Here is a 19,019-nt window from a genome sequence, read left to right as displayed (position 1 = left end):
TAAAATACAGAGTTAAAAATAATAAATCATTGTGAAACTCCCCAGAGGCGCTTCCCTTTTTGGTGACTGGTAAGAAATCTTTGAAGGCGTGATGGTGCTTTCGATGAACCTCGAATTAAAGAGATTTCTCTGTTTTTGAGCAGTAATTTATATGCACCACTCATATATGAATATAAACCTGTTTTGTCACACGTTGAAGAATTGGGACTGAGAAATAAAAACTCTTCCCATCGTATTTATCTATAAAACAGGGTTATTTCATATCGGCGGTGTTCTTTTTCACGGAGCTACTGAAGGCATCGCGAAAGCCTGATCCATTGATCGTCAGATCCAGGCGCCGGCAGGACTCCTCGGTGTTTCCACGCCTACTACTTTCACCCCCTTTGTGGTGACTCTCCGGCTCACACACACTTTGCCAGACTTCCAGGAGTTGGAGCCACTGATCGAAGAGGGAACACCGACAACGTAAGGGGGAAGAAAAGAAAGAATAAACATATTCCCTGCCCCGCATGGATTTGCTTTCTTCTCTGGAGGGATTTCAAGGAGGTGCAATGATTTGTGTCGCTGGGAATTCTGGAGACTTGTACCGGAGAGAAAGGGCACACGTACTCTACGCTGCAAAGTTGTAAAAGTAGTTTCCCTTGAAGTTCCCCCCCTCAAAACCACCCGTTCTGACTCCGTGCTTCTCCAGTTTGTAAACCCCCTCAACCATCATGGCGAGGCGGTCAGCGGAGAAACCTCTGTTTTTGAGACTGAACGCGCGCGCTGCTTTTCGGGATAAACACATTGGCTCGCGCGGAGGCTTCATGGCTTTTTCGCGGAGCTTCGTGTTAATCTGCTTGGCTCTTTCTAGTGGATATTGCGGAGCCGAGACGGAGTTTTCCATCCTGGAAGAAGCGCAAGTCTTGGCCGAACAGATGAAAAAGCTGTCCTCTCAGGAGCTGGGAGTCTTCACTATGCAGGTAATTAAATAAAACAAATAAAAGACACCAAGTTGTTTGAAGAACCGCTGAATGTGTTTGGGTGCAAAGCAGATAACCTCCGCTCGTGTCACGTCGAGCGAGTTGGAGCGGGTTTTAATGGGTTTTTTTCTGGCGCAAACAGGAGCTCTAAAACAGGCCTGCACAGCGCAAAACTAAAATAATAACAACAATACTCTCATAACCGCAGAAAAGATAGTTTGTCGACAGAGATGTTAAAAGTGTTGCGAAACAATAAGCTTCTATGTTGCAGTGTAACAACAGGCTCTTTGAAGTTGGGACGCGTTTATCTGGGACATGAACACGCCGGAGGTTTGAGGTTCTGAAAGGCTGGCGTTTTACCCTTTTATTCTTTTTTTAAGCTCTTAAGAAGTCCCAGTAATAATGAAATTTATTTAAATTCCAATACCTTCAGTTATTACTACACTCTCTGTGTGTGTTTGTTTTTTGTGCGCGCTACCTGAAAATGCCAACAAAAAGCGGGACAAAGTGTCCTTCATAATGCACGTCATAATTTCTTAAAAATGAGTGCCCTCTGTCCCGCTGTGTGCTCCTGAGCACATGTCATTGTGCACATACTCGAGTTTATCTTTTACCTGGTTGATAAATAATCTCCCGCAAGTCAATCTGCTGCAGCATATGGGCTCATCCAGAAAATCATATTTCCCCCAGAAAGAGCTGGTGATGGTTTATGATTAAACGCAAACAGCCTGGATTTCACGTGGATAGAAACACACTCTCTCAGCATCAGTTCTAGCACAAATGATTGCACCTAAAGCTGCCACTGATACATGTTTTCTTCATGAGCAATGTTTTTAGCAATTTTAGAATTTGTTTTTGTAGATTTGTCTAATAATTTAATTAATAAAACTCCACAAAATTGAAATTTCTGTGGTCACATCTTCTTAGTCCTTCTGTCTATTTAAAAGCCCCAAAACACCAAAAATATTCAGGTCCAAAAGGAGGAAATCTGCAATTGTCACAATTTTGTGCTTCTAGCTGTGTGCTTCATTGCCTTCTAAAGACACCCCGCCGACTGCTTTCAAGATAAGGGATTAGTTTGGTCGTGATCAGTGTTTGTTGTCCGCCAAGCAAGCGTCACAGTCAAAATAAAGATGCAGATGTTTTGGAGTTTTGATCTCATGAGATACCAGCTGAAATGAACCCATTCAACAGCGAGTCGGTGGACATGAGAGACAGATCTTTCTTTGGAGAGTGGAAGTCATTTCATTCAAAAATTCCAAACTCAATCACTCCATCTTGCAAGCAGATTTGTGTTCATCTTGTGTGATACTGAAGTGAGCATTTTTGGGGACTCATTCTTAGTATTGTAGTGACCAAACAAAAAATGCTTCGACTCTAAAAAGAAGCCAGAGTCATCAGTGAGAATGACTGCATTGTTGCAGCCCCAGTAGACGAGTAAATGCACTATATGATAATCATCCATCCGTGCAGTGCTGCATTAAATCACCAAATGGCAGGAGGGTGCAGTGCCAGGGGTGTGAAGGAGGTGTTTAGCACTTCAGAGGCAGAGGAGCTCGCAGGCCCCGAACACAGAGGCGCAGCAGCGGGGGGGCCTCGGCCCCAAATGGTGTTTCATCTTCTCTGCTTCCACACTGAGCCGCCTTCATCCCAGCTTTGGGAGTCGGCTTTGAGGGCTTCCTCTGATCCCACCGGATCTGCTGTTGTCACCGCTCATCCCCTCCCTGAGCTCCAGTTTGTGCTCTCGCCGCCCCGTTTCTGGTTCTTTCCATCATTATCGCTCTCCCTTTCTCTGACTTTTTTCCCTCTCCCTGTGCAATTCTTGTTTTCAGCTCCTGTTGGTGTGAATACTTTGAATTAATAGCTGTTTTCCCCTCAAACGAGAGTAAAACGCCTCCATCAGTGACAAAGATGTAATTAATACGAAATGATCTCAGCTTATTGTCGGCCTCACTTAGATTCTCGTGACTAATTTCGCATTCATACAGCAGCGTACAAAATGAAGTGTTCAGCAGTCGGCATCCTTCCCCCGTGTCAGGGGAAAACGGTTTTGAGCTATGAAGATGTTGCAGAGCTCTGAAAATCTGACTTGGCGTGAAGCTTTTTTTTGTTTTTTTACTTACTTCAATTGAAGTGGCACATTTCACAGATTTGCCAGAGTGGTTTTCCAGTGAAAACACAACTGCAAGGGTCTGTTTCAGGCCACGAAAGGACATCGGCTGTGGTGCTCATATCGTGCCTGATTGAAATTCAGAGATGTGCCAGTTCAGCTAATTTTTTTTTGTCCCTTTCTCTCTTTAAAAGAAAAACAATCTTTTCCACATATGTTTGTATCCAAACAGAATCACTGATTTTCATTAAAAGTCTTTAATTTCTTGAGTCACAGCTGGCCCTCATTATCTCTTAAAGGAGTTCTTCAGGTTTCTTTGTCCACTGAGCTATGTGCCGAGTTCACGCGCTGCCTTTTCAGATGAGATCTGAGGATTTTGCCATCAAGTGAGCATCCCAGCATGCCCATTTAAAATGTAATTGTACCCCTCTGCACCCCACCCCTCATTCTCTGGCAGATGTGTAATTTGAGGCTCGCCTCTCATCGGTGTTTCTGAGTCACTGGGTTAGCCTTGTTCACTCTGTCATTGACTTAGTCATCAGGGGACTTGAGGGCTTACAGCTGATGCTTTTACGCTGACAGGTCTGCTCTTAATATAAATATAAATATATATGTATTTGATTTAGTGGTGAAACCCTACTGTAGGTAGGGTCAGACTTTGCAGGTTTGCGACGTATCAATCAGAAACTTGATGACAGTTTTCCCTTTTGAGACGTTTCATATCTTCCTGAATAATTTATGATGAAGATTTCTACATTACGACTGCTTATTGTGAAAGGAGAAGGTCTTAGATACCCATAGAGCTTTTCATGTTCGATTTCCTGCAGGCTTAAGCAGAAGGCTGAAGATGGCAAGTTTAGTTTTGGATCTCGATAGGAAATTCAATCTCTTTTCTTACAAAACACACGACTGCAGCTACTTTTCAGAATCAGAATCAGAAAGGGGTTTATTGCCAAATGTTGAGCAGGTTTACAACATTAGGAAATTGCTGCGGTGCTTCAGTGCAAACATACTGTCATAAAAAAATATAAGAATAAGAATTAAAAGTGCTAAGTAGATAGATATATACATGAGTGCAGGTGGTGATCAGTGCCAAACATGGGGTGATGCAGTGAACACAGCTTAGGGTCATGTGTTAGTGGTGGGAACAGTCATACGGTTATTGTTCATGTGTCCAACAGCAGAGGGGAAGAAACTGACCAGTAAGTGGAGCAACAGGCTTGATCACTTGTAAACATGCAGTAAAGAGAGATGTTAAACGTACATAGCCTGATTGCTTTTAACGTTGAGAAGCATGTATGCACTATTGGCTGCTTATTTATAAAGAAAGTTTCACTGTGTTAGTTTCAAGGGCCTCAATCCTCATACAACAGTATGGTTTGAGGCTGAACCCCTGAGGCTGGCTCGTCCATTTATCCCTGGCCCCCTAATTGAATATTGATAGCGTAGTGAAGGTTTGTGTTGGGGTAGCTCTGACAATGTCTTCACTCTGCTATTTTCTGGTTTGGGATCAGTCCAATGGTAACAGAGCTGAGATTGACACTTTGTTGGTTTCTTTAACCTAGACTTGGCTTGATTTGATTTAACATGCACTCCTCTGTCTCTCTCGGTCTCCATCTACCTTTATTCTAATCTTCTTGCTCCCATTTCTCTTCTTTCTCTTTTATTGGCCTGTGTTCCCGTTCCCTCACTTTATATTGAATCAGTTGCAGAGACAGGGTGGGGGAGGAGGAAGGTTTGAGGATATACAGCAGGACATCAGAATTCCTGCTAGGCTCTCTGCAGTACAGCTTCAAAGCCTTCTTGCCTCTTACTGCGTTGCCTGCATGGCTCTGTGCTCAGTCAAGGTTACTATGAGCCTCACAGGCCCACCGCTTCATCTGGGACTGTTACTATTCCCCATCCACACTCTCTCTCTTTTGACTTTGAGCCTTCTCTAAGTGTGCATGTTGAAGCAGTTCATTCAATTAACAACATGATTACGATTTATTTGTGAGCCACTGTGCAGCCTGTCTGCTCAGATTGGAACCTGGTAGTCTGAGAGCATTTTCAGCTGATTATAACCCAGATTATATGAAAGAAGAGGTGTCTTATAGAACTTTTTATTTTCAATAGTCCTCATCTAATGGGAATATGAGCTTTTCAGTGTCTTTTCAGCACGTCTCTGCTCTTGCCTTGTTCCAGCTATAATGGGGCTGTTTTTAGTTCCCTTTCTTCGGGGCACAGAGGTTATGTAATGCGACCAAGTTTTCTCTTTCAGTAAGTGTACTTCTGCAAATGACAAAATATGAGACTGTTTCACTGATGGAAACAGTCTCATTCATTCCTCCATCTTTACTATGTTTATTATGCAAGTATTCAAACAGAAGCTCTGCATGATGTTGCAGTAAAATTTTATTCTGATGAACTCTTGAGCATTCTTGTTGTTCTTTTTATCTGGCATTTAAATGAGTGAGTCTGAGCAGGGTTAGATCGTAAAGTCGTCACAGCAAATGTGAACTAACCCAGTTGTCTCACTTAATTAAAATGCAGTTCACATATTTAAACCGATATTCTGTAATTAATATTTTATTTTGTGCCAGCAGAGGTGAACCAATGTATAAACGAATTAATTTTACTAGGAACAACTAGGAAAATCTTTCGTTGGCTCAGCTCTAACCTTGTATGGAGACTGGCTCGTGAGTTGGTACGTACATTCTTGGTTCCTAGACAGTGAATACTAATTTGGATTGAGTCTTGCCTTGTTGCTACCCTAGTAGGCCAAGGTCTAAATACGAATGACAGAATTTCAAGTAGTGGAAGCAGAGTAAATTTGAATGGTTGTCATTTTGTGTTAGCCTAGTGATGGGCTTTGCCTTTTGCCCCATGACAACTGTGATAAGTTGCAGTCCCCCTGTGGCCGTGGAACTGGAAAAGTGCTCAGAAGAATTGATGGACTGTCGCAGCCTAATCTTCAGATTGTTCTATATCCTTATTATCTAAAGACCACAACTTTAAGCTTTCCCACACTTTACAGAAAGAAAGTATCCACATTGAAACAACAAGCACAAGATCAAATGTTAAAAGCAAAGTAAAATTCTTGGGTGTTTGCGGCTCAACCATAGAATTTATGGGGGAATGGGTTAAAAGTCTTCCTGTCTGGTTTTTAACGATCTCTGTTAATGTGACATGTGGTTACTTTGTTTAACCTTGATTGGATTCTAACCTCATCCCATTAATGGTATGCACTGTTTGCCTTTCCCTCCGATCTCTTTTTATGTGTTTGGTTAATAGAACCAGGAGTGCTGTGAATTAGTCGACCTTGAATTGAATAGCAAGGCCAGAAGTTTTTCTTCTTTTTTCATTCTGACCATAAATTGTGATGCATCTCATTGGTATATGAGCCCCCTGAGGCTGTGCTGGACTGTCTGTTCTTTTTCCATTTTAACAGTGTCTTTTTCCCCCCCCAGCTTTTATTGCACAGAAAAGTTTCTGTTGCTTTAAAACTACCTGCTTTTAAAACATAGTTGTTAGATTCTTGCTCCCAAGTTGCTGAAGATGCATGAATACTTCATAACTTCAAGCTGCAATGTTTTGCAGTGTGTGCAGCTTTAATGTTTTCTTTTTTTGTTCTTTATTGTTTTTATCCTTGCTGAATTGCAAATGAGCATCGTGCACATTCGAGGCTATACGCTGTCTACATTTATTGGCAAGAGTTTTTTTTTTTCTTCTATAATTTGAAAGTTGCACTGTTCAGTCGAAACTGAGAATTTGTTTTCCTTTGTTCATTTTGCTGGAAAAAAACAGGGCTCTCTGCCAACAGCTGCAAGGTCCCACAGCAACGTCTGTAGTGTTTTAAACTTGGGATGACTTTCACATTGGTCTTCAAAATTCTTGGGCTGTCCAAAATCCTGGGAAGCAGCCCAGCTCTGTCGATTGTTACTTCTGTTACAATGCAGGAGAGAATAGAGTAAAGAGTTTTTATTAAATCAATGGCTGCTTGTGTGTTTGGGCCTAATTCCAGCCACTGAGGGGTTCAGGCACCCTTTATAACCAAACTGCCTTTGAGAACAGTGTGTCTGGCTTCTAAACCGAGCACACACCAAACGCTGCGAGGTCCCTAGAATTCTTGGATCAAACTAGGAGTTGGGTATTACTGTCAGATAGAAGCTGTCTGGATTTAAGGAGGTCATTTTTAATAATTTTGTCTCTTTTTTTTTTTTTTTTTCTTATTGTTTCTTAGCTTGGGTAGGGCATCTATTGGTCTTATTTAGGGCTGCTCGATTATGGCAAAAATGATAATCACGATTATTTTCACTGAAATTGAGATCACGATTATTTGACGATATTTATTTAACCCTTTAAGACCTACTATAGAACCAAGTCCACCAGAGCTTATATTATTTTTATTTATTTTTTTTTACATGTTGTAGTGCCATTTGTGGGAGCACTTCAAGTTGCTATACATCAATACAACTGTTATAGCCCATATTTTAATAATATGTATGCATTAAGTGCATAGTAATTACATAAAATTCAAAAAAGTGCAATAAACTACAAAAAAAATTGAAAATCGCTTTTGTTTTGTTTACATATATTTCTACTTGGAGAAATTTAAGAGGTTTATCCCTCAAAACTTTAAATACAATAAAGTTGCAAAAAATAGTTTCCCACCACAGGAAATTTATTTTGAGTGTCTTCATAGTTTTATTTTGGAGATACAGCAATTTTTATATACTGCAGGAAAAACAAAAAACAATCCTATGATGCAAATTTGCAAAGAAAACAGCATGTGCATCATTTCACTGTGGGAAGTGTTACGAACAGCTGATAGGAACGGCAAAGCGTGTTTCTGGAATATTATGTTTTTGTTCCTGCAAGCGCTTTTTATGCAATTTTTGCAAAGCTATATGTGGAACGAAACCGTGACCGAGGACAAGCTGATGGCATGAGATGTAAGTACAACTCCTCCGGTTTCATATGCAAAACAAATTATTGCGCTAGCTTACACGGTTCAGGTTCTACAGGGATTTAAAAATAGTTACGCAAAACGGAGCGTGCTGCTCTGACCGGCTTTAAAGGGTTAACAATGACTTTAAAAAATAATATAAAATAGTGTGCAACACCACTGAAGTTTTTTTTTTTTAAACTCTTTTCAACCAACGGCAGTCACTCTCCAAATAACTTCTGCTTAGCTTTCCGAGCTTCCCTCGGGTCCTCTTAATCAGCGGTCTCCACCCTTTTTTTGCGCCACGGACCGGTTTATGCCCGACAATATTTTCACGGACCGGCCTTTAAGGTGTCGCGGATAAATGAGGGAGGGGCTAATAATCGGCTCAGTCATTTTTAATGATCGTTGAAAGCCCAGATCGTAATCGTGATTAAAATTCGATTAATTGAGCAGCCCTAGTCTTATTAGAGTCTACTGTTTAATATGATTATGACCAAGGAGGCCATCTTCTTTTATTTTTATTTTTTGACGTGGCTCCAAAGGTGGGAATGTTGACTTTACTTTATTAGTTCAGACTTTTAAATTAATGCCTATTGTCTAGCTATTGTTGGGTGGACTGTTGTTACATTTGTGCAGATATGCATGGTGCTCAAATATGAAAGCCTGTGGTTTTGGATCAGTGCTAATTTGACTGTGTGGTAGTTTTAAGAAAATGTCTTCATAACAGCACCAGGCTGAAAGATCACTGATGAAACTTGAGATTCATACAAACTCCCATTCACACTTTTTTTTTTTTTCTCAAAAGAAAAAAAGGTGTCCACAGTCTGATTTGCACATTTCTTGGTTTCAAAAGTTTATCTTCTGTCTGTTCTCAGTGTGTATGCACTAAAGGCTTTAGTACATCACATTTCCACATCACACTTGCGTAAGTTGCATACTAGACAATGATGGGCTACCAGAGTACTTGGCGTATCAAAAAGTTGAGCATAGAAAACTTTCTTCCTTCAGCAGATAAAAGAGAAATTTTCCACATGTTTTAAGTGACATTTTCTAAGTTATCCATGTCAGGTTGTAAAATTTGACTTGTAAATACAAATTGTAGATTGTTTTGTGTTTGAGTCGTTTTGGACTGCAAGGCTGTTGGAAGAGCTTTATGGAAAGAAATATATTTTTTTCCAGAGCGTTTACATGATACAGCTTTCCATCATTTCGGTCAGATCCCTTTACATTTTCAGCCAGTTTAAGTACAGCCTGCTGCACTGCCTCTTGGCTCCCGTTGGACAGCGGTCAGGACAAAGCATGAAACTGATGTTCTTCTCCTTCTGCACCAGCTGTTGTGGTTTAAATCTGTCTGTACTGTCGTGGCCAGATCATTTAACTCACCGCTTTTTGATCCGTTTTCCACATTTCTTAGTTAAAGGAGGGCCTCTCAGTTTGGCTTTGACTGAAATTGGTTTTGCTGTGTTTTTTTTTTTGTTTTGTTTTGTTTTTTCCCCCCACAGCCTCTTAAGCCTGTACATTTTTGTAACTGTTTTGGTTGCACACTCTTTTTTTTTTTTTTTTTTTTTTTTTCCTTTTTCCTCCTGACCTGCTCCTAAAATGCCAAGCTCCTGTTAAGAATCTTGATGGAATGTTTCCTTGGCTGCTGTCGCAGTGCTTTGAAGTTAAGCAGTTAGATTAGGAAGCTGTAAACATACTGTCCTTATCGGTTTAACCTGATATAAAGCTAAGTGGGCCACTTGCAGGTAGAGCTAGCATCTGGCATTATTCACAGAACAATGAACTAAATGTTCTTAAATAAAGAAGTATAGCCCTGAAATATGAATGTCAACTAGTTTCACTATTTATCTATTAGCAATTGCCCAATAGTCACATTGGACACAATAGCCATCTGTTACCATTAATATAGCAGCTGAGCTCAGTGTAGATGGATAAAACATGAATAACAGGTGGAATATTGAGCTGTGACGGAGCAGATTATGGACATGGGGACAACTGGACATGTTACTGGCTGTGCAGAGCAGCGAAGGAACGTTGCTGAACCGAGAAGATGGTCCTGAGTTTTGAAAACTTGTCCGGAGCAGAGCAGCCAAATCAGATGGGGTTTTCACACCTAAAGAGCTGCAGACTGAGGCAGAGCAGTGTGACCAGTGGATGAGAGAGAGGCTGCCGGCAGATGTGGACAAGATGATGAAATTTAACTTTTCTACGTTTACAATAATTTCTTAAAATCTGTTTCTTCTTTTGCTGTGAGGTCTGTTTTAAAGTGCAGGGAGTGACCAGTTCAATCTTTCACAGTGATGTTAGGTATGGTCTTGTTTGTTGTACTCTGTTTATTAATAAGTTCTATCATTTGACCTACATTTGACCTTCATGATCTAAAGTGAATTTATCAAAAAAAATTATAGAAATGAATAAAACCTTTAAACTTGATCTTAAGTGCGTATTTTGTTAAATCTATCTTATAATTTGGGAAAATTTGTTAAAAATGAACAACTTGGCTTTTTCAAGAAACAACTTCTTTGCCGTTCCTTCTGTTGTTGGAGGATGGGTTCAAACTCTATCCCGTGGTATCAGATGGTATGGACTGCTTTACTGGGTATTAGCACGGATTTTGCAATTCTAGTGTCATGACAACCCTAGGGTATACGTGAACTTAGTGCTACAATGACACGTGGCAACAGTTAACACACTTTGTTGATTTGTGCAAACTACAAACAAACAAAGAACTCTTTTCAAATCCATCGCACTCGCAATTTTTACCTCGTAGGTCTAAAGCTACATACTTTTGTGTTTTTCAAATGTAAGTTTGGATCCTAGCTAACCCACTAAACATCTGAGGCACACAATAACACAAATGTACCACTCAGTCGAGGCAGCGGTAGACCAGAAACTCATGTGTTGTGCAAGATAAAACTACTATTTTCGTCAGCGAAGCTTTCTAGCGTACACAAGTTTGCAACGGCTTTGGGCCCATGTTAGAAAGAAGGATCTCTAAGCAGAGAACGCACTCAATCTGTATTTCTTTTGGTTGGCTAAGATTCAATTGTTGGAGCTGATCCTGTCTATAGTGCTTGGCTTCTGTGCCAGTCAGCGCTTTTTTCTGTTAGGAGGGATTGCAGACTGACATCTACTGTAGGAAACGCATCGACTGGGCTTATATTTTTTTTTAAAGCAACACTTAAAAAAGCTGAGCTTTCCCAAACTGAGTGAAAATAGTAACAATATTGCGTAACCTTTTATTCTGATTTAACCACAGTACGTGTGACAAAACACTGAGATATACATAAGATATTGAGACCACAATAATCCAGCAGTAACTTTTGGTCCAAATGTATATAATATTTGTATAGTTTCATCATCAACTTTCCTGACAACTGAAATTATCCACGCAGTTATCTCCTGTGTGTTGAGCTAAATCCTGTCCTTGCGCAGCGCTCCAGGTTTTTAGCAAAAGTAGCTAACTCGGCCCTCTGTTTATTAGTGATAAGAACTAATTAACAGGCTGTGCTTAATCGGCTCATTCTCACTTTTTCTTAATGATTCTCTCTTTCTCTGTTACCCCTCTCACTCTTCATGTCCCATTCGCCGTCACCCTCCCTCTGCCCTCTCTTTTCTACACACTAATTCTCTCACACACACATAAGCCACAATGAATGTGTGTGCATGTGTGAAAGAGAGAGAGGATCTTTATTGGTGATCCAAGCTTTGTGTTTTCTTTTTCTAGATTCCAGCCAGTGTTACTTAGTTAGCTCCAACAGGAGATGACCTGGCAGTGTGAGCCAGGGGACCCCAGGCCACCCTTTAGCAAGTCAGTCCCTTCATTCGCCACAATGGGCGAGACTCAAAATGAACTCCGCCTGAATAAGAGAGAGAGAGGGGAAAGGAAAGGGGCGGGGGTTGTGGTGAAGGCAAAGGGGGGCAGTGAACAAAATGCCCATTTGGGAGGGCAAAGAGAATACGGGGACCAGCTCCCACTCCCCCTGCCCCCCAGACAACATGGTCCCCATCCCCCTCAAAATGCGCACACACACACACACACACACACACACACACACACACACACACACTCTCTCACGGATGCATGCGCACACTCCTGCAGAAGAGGCTTTACATTCTTGATGAGGAGAGTTGGAGCTCCAACTGTGGAGAAGCAGATCAGACTGTTTTGCATGCCTTTTTTCCCTCGTTTCTCTTTCTCTGCTTACGCCTCTTTCTCGGTGCTCTGAGTCGCATATATAATCGCCCAACTTTTACTTTTGTTAAGGAGCGCTTATTCCGAGGGTGTCTCAAATTTTCACCCATGTTTTTATGCCTAGTTGCAGTTTTTTGTTTTTGTTGGGGTTTTTTTGTATATGGTAAGTGCATTTTCTTTGGGAGGGGGGGGTGGAGATCTGACTGCGCATAAGTAACAGCAGGCTTTGGGGCTTCCTCTTTAAGGCAGCGTGCAGTTCAGAGCATAGACAGAAAATGCTAAAGTAGGTGCTGGGGGTTGGAATGAAAACTAGAGTAGAAAAGATCGTGTGAATCGGTCGCAGCCAAGAAATGGCAGGCTTTCATATTGTGGAGTCTCACACACACTCACAAACACACAAAAGCACAGTGGCAGCAGTCTTCTCTCAGTTTCTGAGGATTTGTAAGACGCCTCCCAAACTCTAGGGTCGCAGGGTCATGGAGGTGGTCTAACTTCTTTATTCACATACTGCGAGACAGTAAAACATGGAAACCTTGTGTAAATTTACAGGCCCAAGGCCCATCAGTGCACCGATGTAAAGCTGTGGTAGCGTGTATAGTGTGTGCATGTGTGAATTCACAGGTAAGCAACCTTAAATTTGACTAAAACACAATATGAAGAAGGTGTACTGTAGCCGAGTAAACCTTTGATTTTATTTTGTGAAAAGCAGCAGTGATTACATTTTTGGGCAATTGGAGGCAACAAGCCTCCAGCTCCATTTAAAGATGTCCAGGTAGTAACCACACAGTTTTGTCCACTTAAGCCATTGCACTACAATGCCTCAACGTGAACTAAAATGTGGTACATATCTAGTAATATGTAGTACGATCATAGAACACAAATATTTGTCATTGGAGTCTGTCTGCAATCCATCCCCATACATCAAACACAGAGCAATATTAGCAACGTTGGGCCTCTGGCTCTGTTTTGGTCTCAACACCCTTTTGTTTCAATGACTGACCTTTAAACATGAAAACAATTGGTCTTTAAAGCAAAAATAATGAGCTAAAAGACAGTAAAGTCCATGGTTATAATGCTGTAAATGCTAGAGATACTTTGACATTTGAGTTTTTGTGGCACTGGTTTCAGCATTGCTGGAATACCTCAGGAAAAAAAAGAAAAGTATGATCTTTATGCCTTCAGGTTTCAGTGGATTAAAAATGCTTTCACTGTTTCTACTTTCTTCTTTGCCTATCTTCTCGAACATCTTCATCTTCTCTTGATTCATGGTGTAATTGTGTCTGTGGGTGGTGGCATGTGAAACCATGTCCTTTGCCTTTTGTACGCTGCTGGCTTGCTGGCTTTGAAGATGAATCAGGAAGTGACCTGGACTAATGAGTTGAACTCTGGACTCTCTGCCTCCGTCTGTCTCTGTAAGACAAGGCTGGTTGGAAGATGAAAAGAAATGCGTTGTTGTTTTTCTTGCACAGAAAATGGCAAAGGGGGAAAATGTGCTACAGCTCGCTAATTAGGAGGCAAGGAGGAGTGTCACAGCTTTGAGCATGAGATGAAATGCTGGTAGACTCCGAAACACCACTTTAACTGTTCCAAATGCGTGTGAATCCCTACTGTCGCGCTCTGGTGCTATCCATATCTTTATGTCTGCCTATACACACACATACACAAGTCTTATAAACATGGAGACTCATAAAAAGCTACATGCACAACTGTGTTTAGCTATCAGTGTCTCTGAGCTCAGATATGTGTCTACTAAACGAGTGGTTTATTTGGTTTAGGCTGACTCAAAAGTAATGGAACATGAGCATTAGGCCAAACAGGCCTCAGTGTTTGACACGGAGATGGCCAGCTTTACTCAAGATCGCCAAACAGTGCAGCTCTCTGAAATAAAGACTGCAAAATGATATTTGTTCCCTGGATAAACAATGAAAAATCCAGGCGTACTGTGTACACTTCGCATAGATTGCGCCAGTACAATATAATGGTTTTTTTAGTCAAGTCGGGATTTGATGACGTGAGGTCTGACTCATAAAGTCATATTGCTCTTGTTGCACGGGGACCATCTTAAGATGTTCTTGCAGCACATTTCACTTGTAGGCGTTGAGTTTAAGAAACTTACCAGTTATCCTATGCTTGTTTACACTGTCTTAAGTGCGTCTGTCCAGGTTCTCTATGTGATCTCCTCCTGTTTGACTTGGTTGTAACAAACAGTTGGCATGTCCTGCTTTCTGAGTGTGTCAACTTGTGGTCAGGCTCAACAAACCTGTTACTGTTGATGTGTATTGGTGTAGTATGAATAGACTGTTTTTAGGTTTCTGACATGTTTTTCTGTACAATTTACAGCCTGAATCTCTTCTGACTATACCGTCACTTATATGTACTCACCCAAAACCTGCAAGCCAGTCCTTAATGTCATGATCCTTTCTGTGACGTAACCTGTGGAGAATCCCTTTAAATGATTTTACTGCTTTTCAGTATAGATCGTGTCCCCCGTTACTTCCTGAATTTAGAAAATCTGTGGTTCACAAAGAAAACGTCTCTCATCCAACAGACAGACGGCGTGTTTTTGAAATCAGTCCTGGCATTCTAGCTGAGAGGTCTTAATGTTGAGTCAATAGCCTAGCAAGCTGGTCTGTCTCCTTTATTTCTTTCTTTTTAAAGTTTTTGTTTTTTTCTGGCAGAAGCCCAGTTATAACGCTTTCTACAAGAACACTACAGTCTCATTTTATCCGGTCTCATCCACTCCTCCTCATCCTCTCTTGACTTCCACACTTCTGTTTCCCAGATCTTTACTTTTCAGTAGACCAGGTTTGTTTTAGGCTTGGTTGGCTGGTGTCATGCCAATTATTCTCAAATACTCCAGCCCAGGCATCAGTACGTCAGCTGGTCAGGTTTTCTGCTGGTATCTTGCTGGCAAGCGAACAGGGTGACAATGTGCAGCTTTTCTTCACTTGTTATGGACTTAGTTTTTTTTTTAAACAATTGTGATATAATAATGCATCTTTTCAGAAAATGTGCTCAGGCTGTGTAGCCTGGGAATTGGACAAAGCTGAGAGCTCATGTTTCATTTGCTCTGGCAGAATGTGTCTGAGGTTCATCCCTTTCAGATTTACAAATAGCCTTGCCCGTGCTACCCCAATCAAAAACGTGAGATTTTTCACAGGTTTTGCTGCTTTCGAATGCTTGCAAGTCTATGCAAATGTGCCTGCGTGCTCCCATTGATGATTTCAGTGAAGCTGAATTGAGAGCGTCATGACTAATTTGCATACAGGCGTCTGTCTTTGGCTTGCATTTTCACGGCTCTCTGCCAAATGCGAGTTCCTTTAGCCATTTTCCCACATGGAACTTCCTGTTTTAGAGTCAAAACATAGGCTGTATATAAAAGATGGAAATAGTCCGTTGCAAAGCTCGAGTTTAGCAAAATTGAAGAATAATTGTAACACTAACCACACACACAAATGCAACACTAACCACACACACAAATGCAAAATAAAGAAAGTCTTTGATGGTGTTTTGTCCTTGATCTGAAGCAAGTAGGAGTTTTTAATCCTGCTCAGTCACAGGAGTGCAGCCAACACCTCTTACCTTTCCCGGAAACGTTAGTCTGTCTGCGTTACCTGGTCTATGTGTGAAAGCACTGTTAGGCTGATACTGAGCTCTGTGGGAACAGGTATCTGTGTTCACTGGTGGTGTAGTCTGCGTCTGCGTGCGTTTGTGCCCACATTTGTAGTGGCGTGCTGATTTACACTCCTCTGCACTGGGTTAGTTTTAGTGATGTGACTGTATATTGTAAAGTATGAGATAATGAAGGAACAAATAAAATGATTAACTTACTCAGTGGATCTAATTTTGACTTAAAAAAAAAAAAGTAAGGCAGTCAAATAAAAAATGAGACCGACTTTTATAGTAAGTGTAAAATCATGGACTCATATAATCTACCTACCCATTCTTAGAATGTGAATATTATTTCGGTGTTTAATGAGGTGCCAAACCGAGCACGTTGACCGCCGCAGCAGGAATGCCAAATGGGTGAATCTTCTTCGAGAGGAGTCGTCATATGTCTCCTGCATACATCATCAAAGAAGCACGTCTCTCCCCCTCCTGGCTTTTACAGCAGCAAAGCCATTTTTCCATTTACATACTAGAAACTTGTGAATGTCCTTGGGGAACTCTCTCCCTCTCTCTCCCTTTTGAAAGCACTCATGCTCAAGCTTCTGCACACACCAGCGATCGACTCATGAATCTGAATAGGAGAGGTTTTCGATGTTTAGACAGCTCAGGGGAAAAAAACAAAACAAAAAAAACCCTGACACCCCCCCAACAGTTGACATGTTGATGAAACTGTGTGTGTGTGTGTGTGTGTGTGTGTGTGTGTGTGTGCGCCTTGGATTTACTATATATCTATATCCTTTGCATATAGGAGAGTTCATATTGGTTTTTAACTCAAATTCTGTATTTGCACAAATTTCAGGTGAACTAGGTTGGACCCTTACTTAATAGTACTTTAAGTTGCTGCAGGCTTGTAGGTCCTATGATGTTGAAACTGACATTGATGCATTGGTTTAATTCCTTTTCCTCAATTTAATGTGAGTAATCTGTATCTGCAGGTATTTAAAAAATACAAATAAACACCTTGGCAGTCATGTTTCTTTAAATTACCATACAGGAAATAGGCCTGTACTTGCTGGGGTGAGAACACTTTGCTTCACAGACTTGACAAAAGACAGGAGAATCTGCCAGAGGCTAAATTTTCTCTTTATTCAGCCAGTTCCAGATGATTCATTCATTCATTCATTTATGGCTAATAAGGGAGATGGCTTGCTTTGTTTTCCCTTTTTTTTTTTTTTTTTTTTTTTTTTTGTATTAGCCCTTTCCGACATCTGTGCTCACTCATTCTGCCTATCCTCCGGGAATTTAGTTGTTTCAATTCTGAGCTAAAGAGAATCTCATATGTGTGTCTATTCAAAACAAAACACATAGTTGGCTGCTGGTAAGAAGTGCTATAGGGAGAAAAATAAATAGTACATATCACTGCCCTTTCTTCTCATGAAGTTGCATCTCAAATCTTATTACCTAGATAATCGGCCCTGTAAAGTCCCACATTTGAGCCCACACTAAAAAAACAAAAACAAAAAAACCTGACCTGGCAAAAACTAGTACCGACAATTTCTGAATAAAATATGTTGAGTATTTTTGTAGACAAAAAATTAAGAATGTTCTATTTTTATTCAGCTTGCATGTTGGATTGAAACAACATGACAAGTACAACAAAAACAAAAATATCAGTAGGTAATCTAATCCAAATTTCCAACCGAGAAAACAGTTTAGTTAAACAGATGCATATTTTTCATTTCAAAGATTTTCACCACCTACCATTTTTGAGACCTACTGCCCTTAAGCAGTCTTTCAAACCATCCATCCATCCAGGTTTTCAGGCAAATAAGAGATTGTGAAATAGATTATGATTGTAGATGAAATGACTCATATAATAGTGTTTTTTCTACTGTAATTTATGGCTGTTATTCCCACCAGTGTGTACAGACTTATAGAGGCGGCGTTTGTAATGGAAATTTCATAAAGGAAAAAGTTCTTTCAGAACTTAAACATAAACCTGAATGTACTTTAATATTACTCAGCACATTTTAACGTAACCATGTAGCACTAGTTAGCTTGTAAGCATAATTCCACTTGTGCTAGTTAAATAAATGTATGCTCAAATGCCAAATAATGCATTTATTCACCACAGATGAATAAGTGGAATGGACCGTCATCAGTTTCTTTTATTTATTTTATTAGTTAGCCTGCCATCTAGCTAAGCTACCTTTAGATTGAGCTACGTGACATAAATGGGAGCTGCATACACTCTAATCAGAAGAGTCAGACATGTTTGAGAGAGGATTGTTAAAGTCTGACTACTACTATTTGTTTTCACTAATAAATATATTTTATTGTGTTTTAGAAAAACAAAACGGTTTGGCTCTCATTTGTTCCCCTTGTCTGTTTTAATTCTGCCGTCAGCAGCTCCTCATGTTGCATTTGAAGCCTTTCTTCCACCTGCCTTAATTTAGCTAAGGTTGGTGCAAGTGTTCAGTTAAGGAGCTTGCATCTCAAAGGCGTGATTATGAAGGTAGAATCATTTCGACACAGTGACTCTACAAACATAACTTTGGTTAAAAGCAGACAAACTTGAAGAAACAAGGGTGAGTAACATTGCTAATTACTCATGAGTAATGGATGTGAAAACATATGACATACAAGTATTTGCAGCATGTTTGGGTTTGATTTGAAGCCAATGTGCCAACCACTTGATCACATCTTAAGTCCAAGGTCTATGTTAGGTCCAAGATAATCACTGGGCTCGCTGTAAGTCGTATTTCTTTCCCTAACCAAAGGTCTACATAAGAGTTTCTGGGCCTATCGACTGCACTCCACGCGTGCCAAAACCAACAGGTGCACATGTCTAATCTCTCTTTGTTTGCATTTCTTTTTCTGCCTCTGTCTTTTTCCTTCTCGGCCTTTGATCTCTTCAGACTCTCAACCTCAAACACCAGCTCTCCCTGCTTTTATCATGGGTCACTTTTGTGTCGTCATCTGCTTGATCACTGTTCATTTCTTCCTCTTCCTACTTTAATCCTCTCTTCCTTTCCATTTTTTTCTTTCTCTATGTCTCTCTTCCTCCTCTGCCTAGACCAGGGGTCAGCAACCTTTAGCACCCAAAGAGCCATTTGGAAGCAATTTCCACGCAAAAGAAAACACTGGGAGCCGCAAATACTTTTTGACATCTAAAATGAAGATAACACTGTATATATTGTTTTTTTTTTTTAC

General features: G+C 40.6%; 1 protein-coding gene across 1 annotated transcript in view; it reads left to right on the top strand.

Annotated features, from left to right (window-relative positions):
* Nucleotides 1-368: 368 nt before the first annotated feature.
* Nucleotides 369-19,019, top strand: part of cachd1 (cache domain containing 1) — a 106,937-nt gene continuing 88,286 nt past the window's right edge. The window contains exon 1 of the mRNA XM_086268200.1: nucleotides 369-962. Within this exon, the coding sequence (XP_086124326.1) occupies nucleotides 714-962 (249 nt within the window). The 5' untranslated portion in view covers nucleotides 369-713. The remainder of the gene's footprint in view (nucleotides 963-19,019) is intronic.

The sequence above is a fragment of the Aulonocara sp. 'chitande type north' Nkhata Bay genome, linkage group LG17, assembly GCF_057382095.1.
Source record: "Aulonocara sp. 'chitande type north' Nkhata Bay isolate Kocher_YH1m ecotype deep benthic linkage group LG17, A_spYH_male_GT1.1, whole genome shotgun sequence".
Lineage (NCBI taxonomy): Eukaryota > Metazoa > Chordata > Actinopteri > Cichliformes > Cichlidae > Aulonocara > Aulonocara sp. 'chitande type north' Nkhata Bay.
The sequence above is the reverse complement of the archived record's forward strand: the minus strand, read 5'-3'. Positions and strand labels throughout refer to the sequence as shown.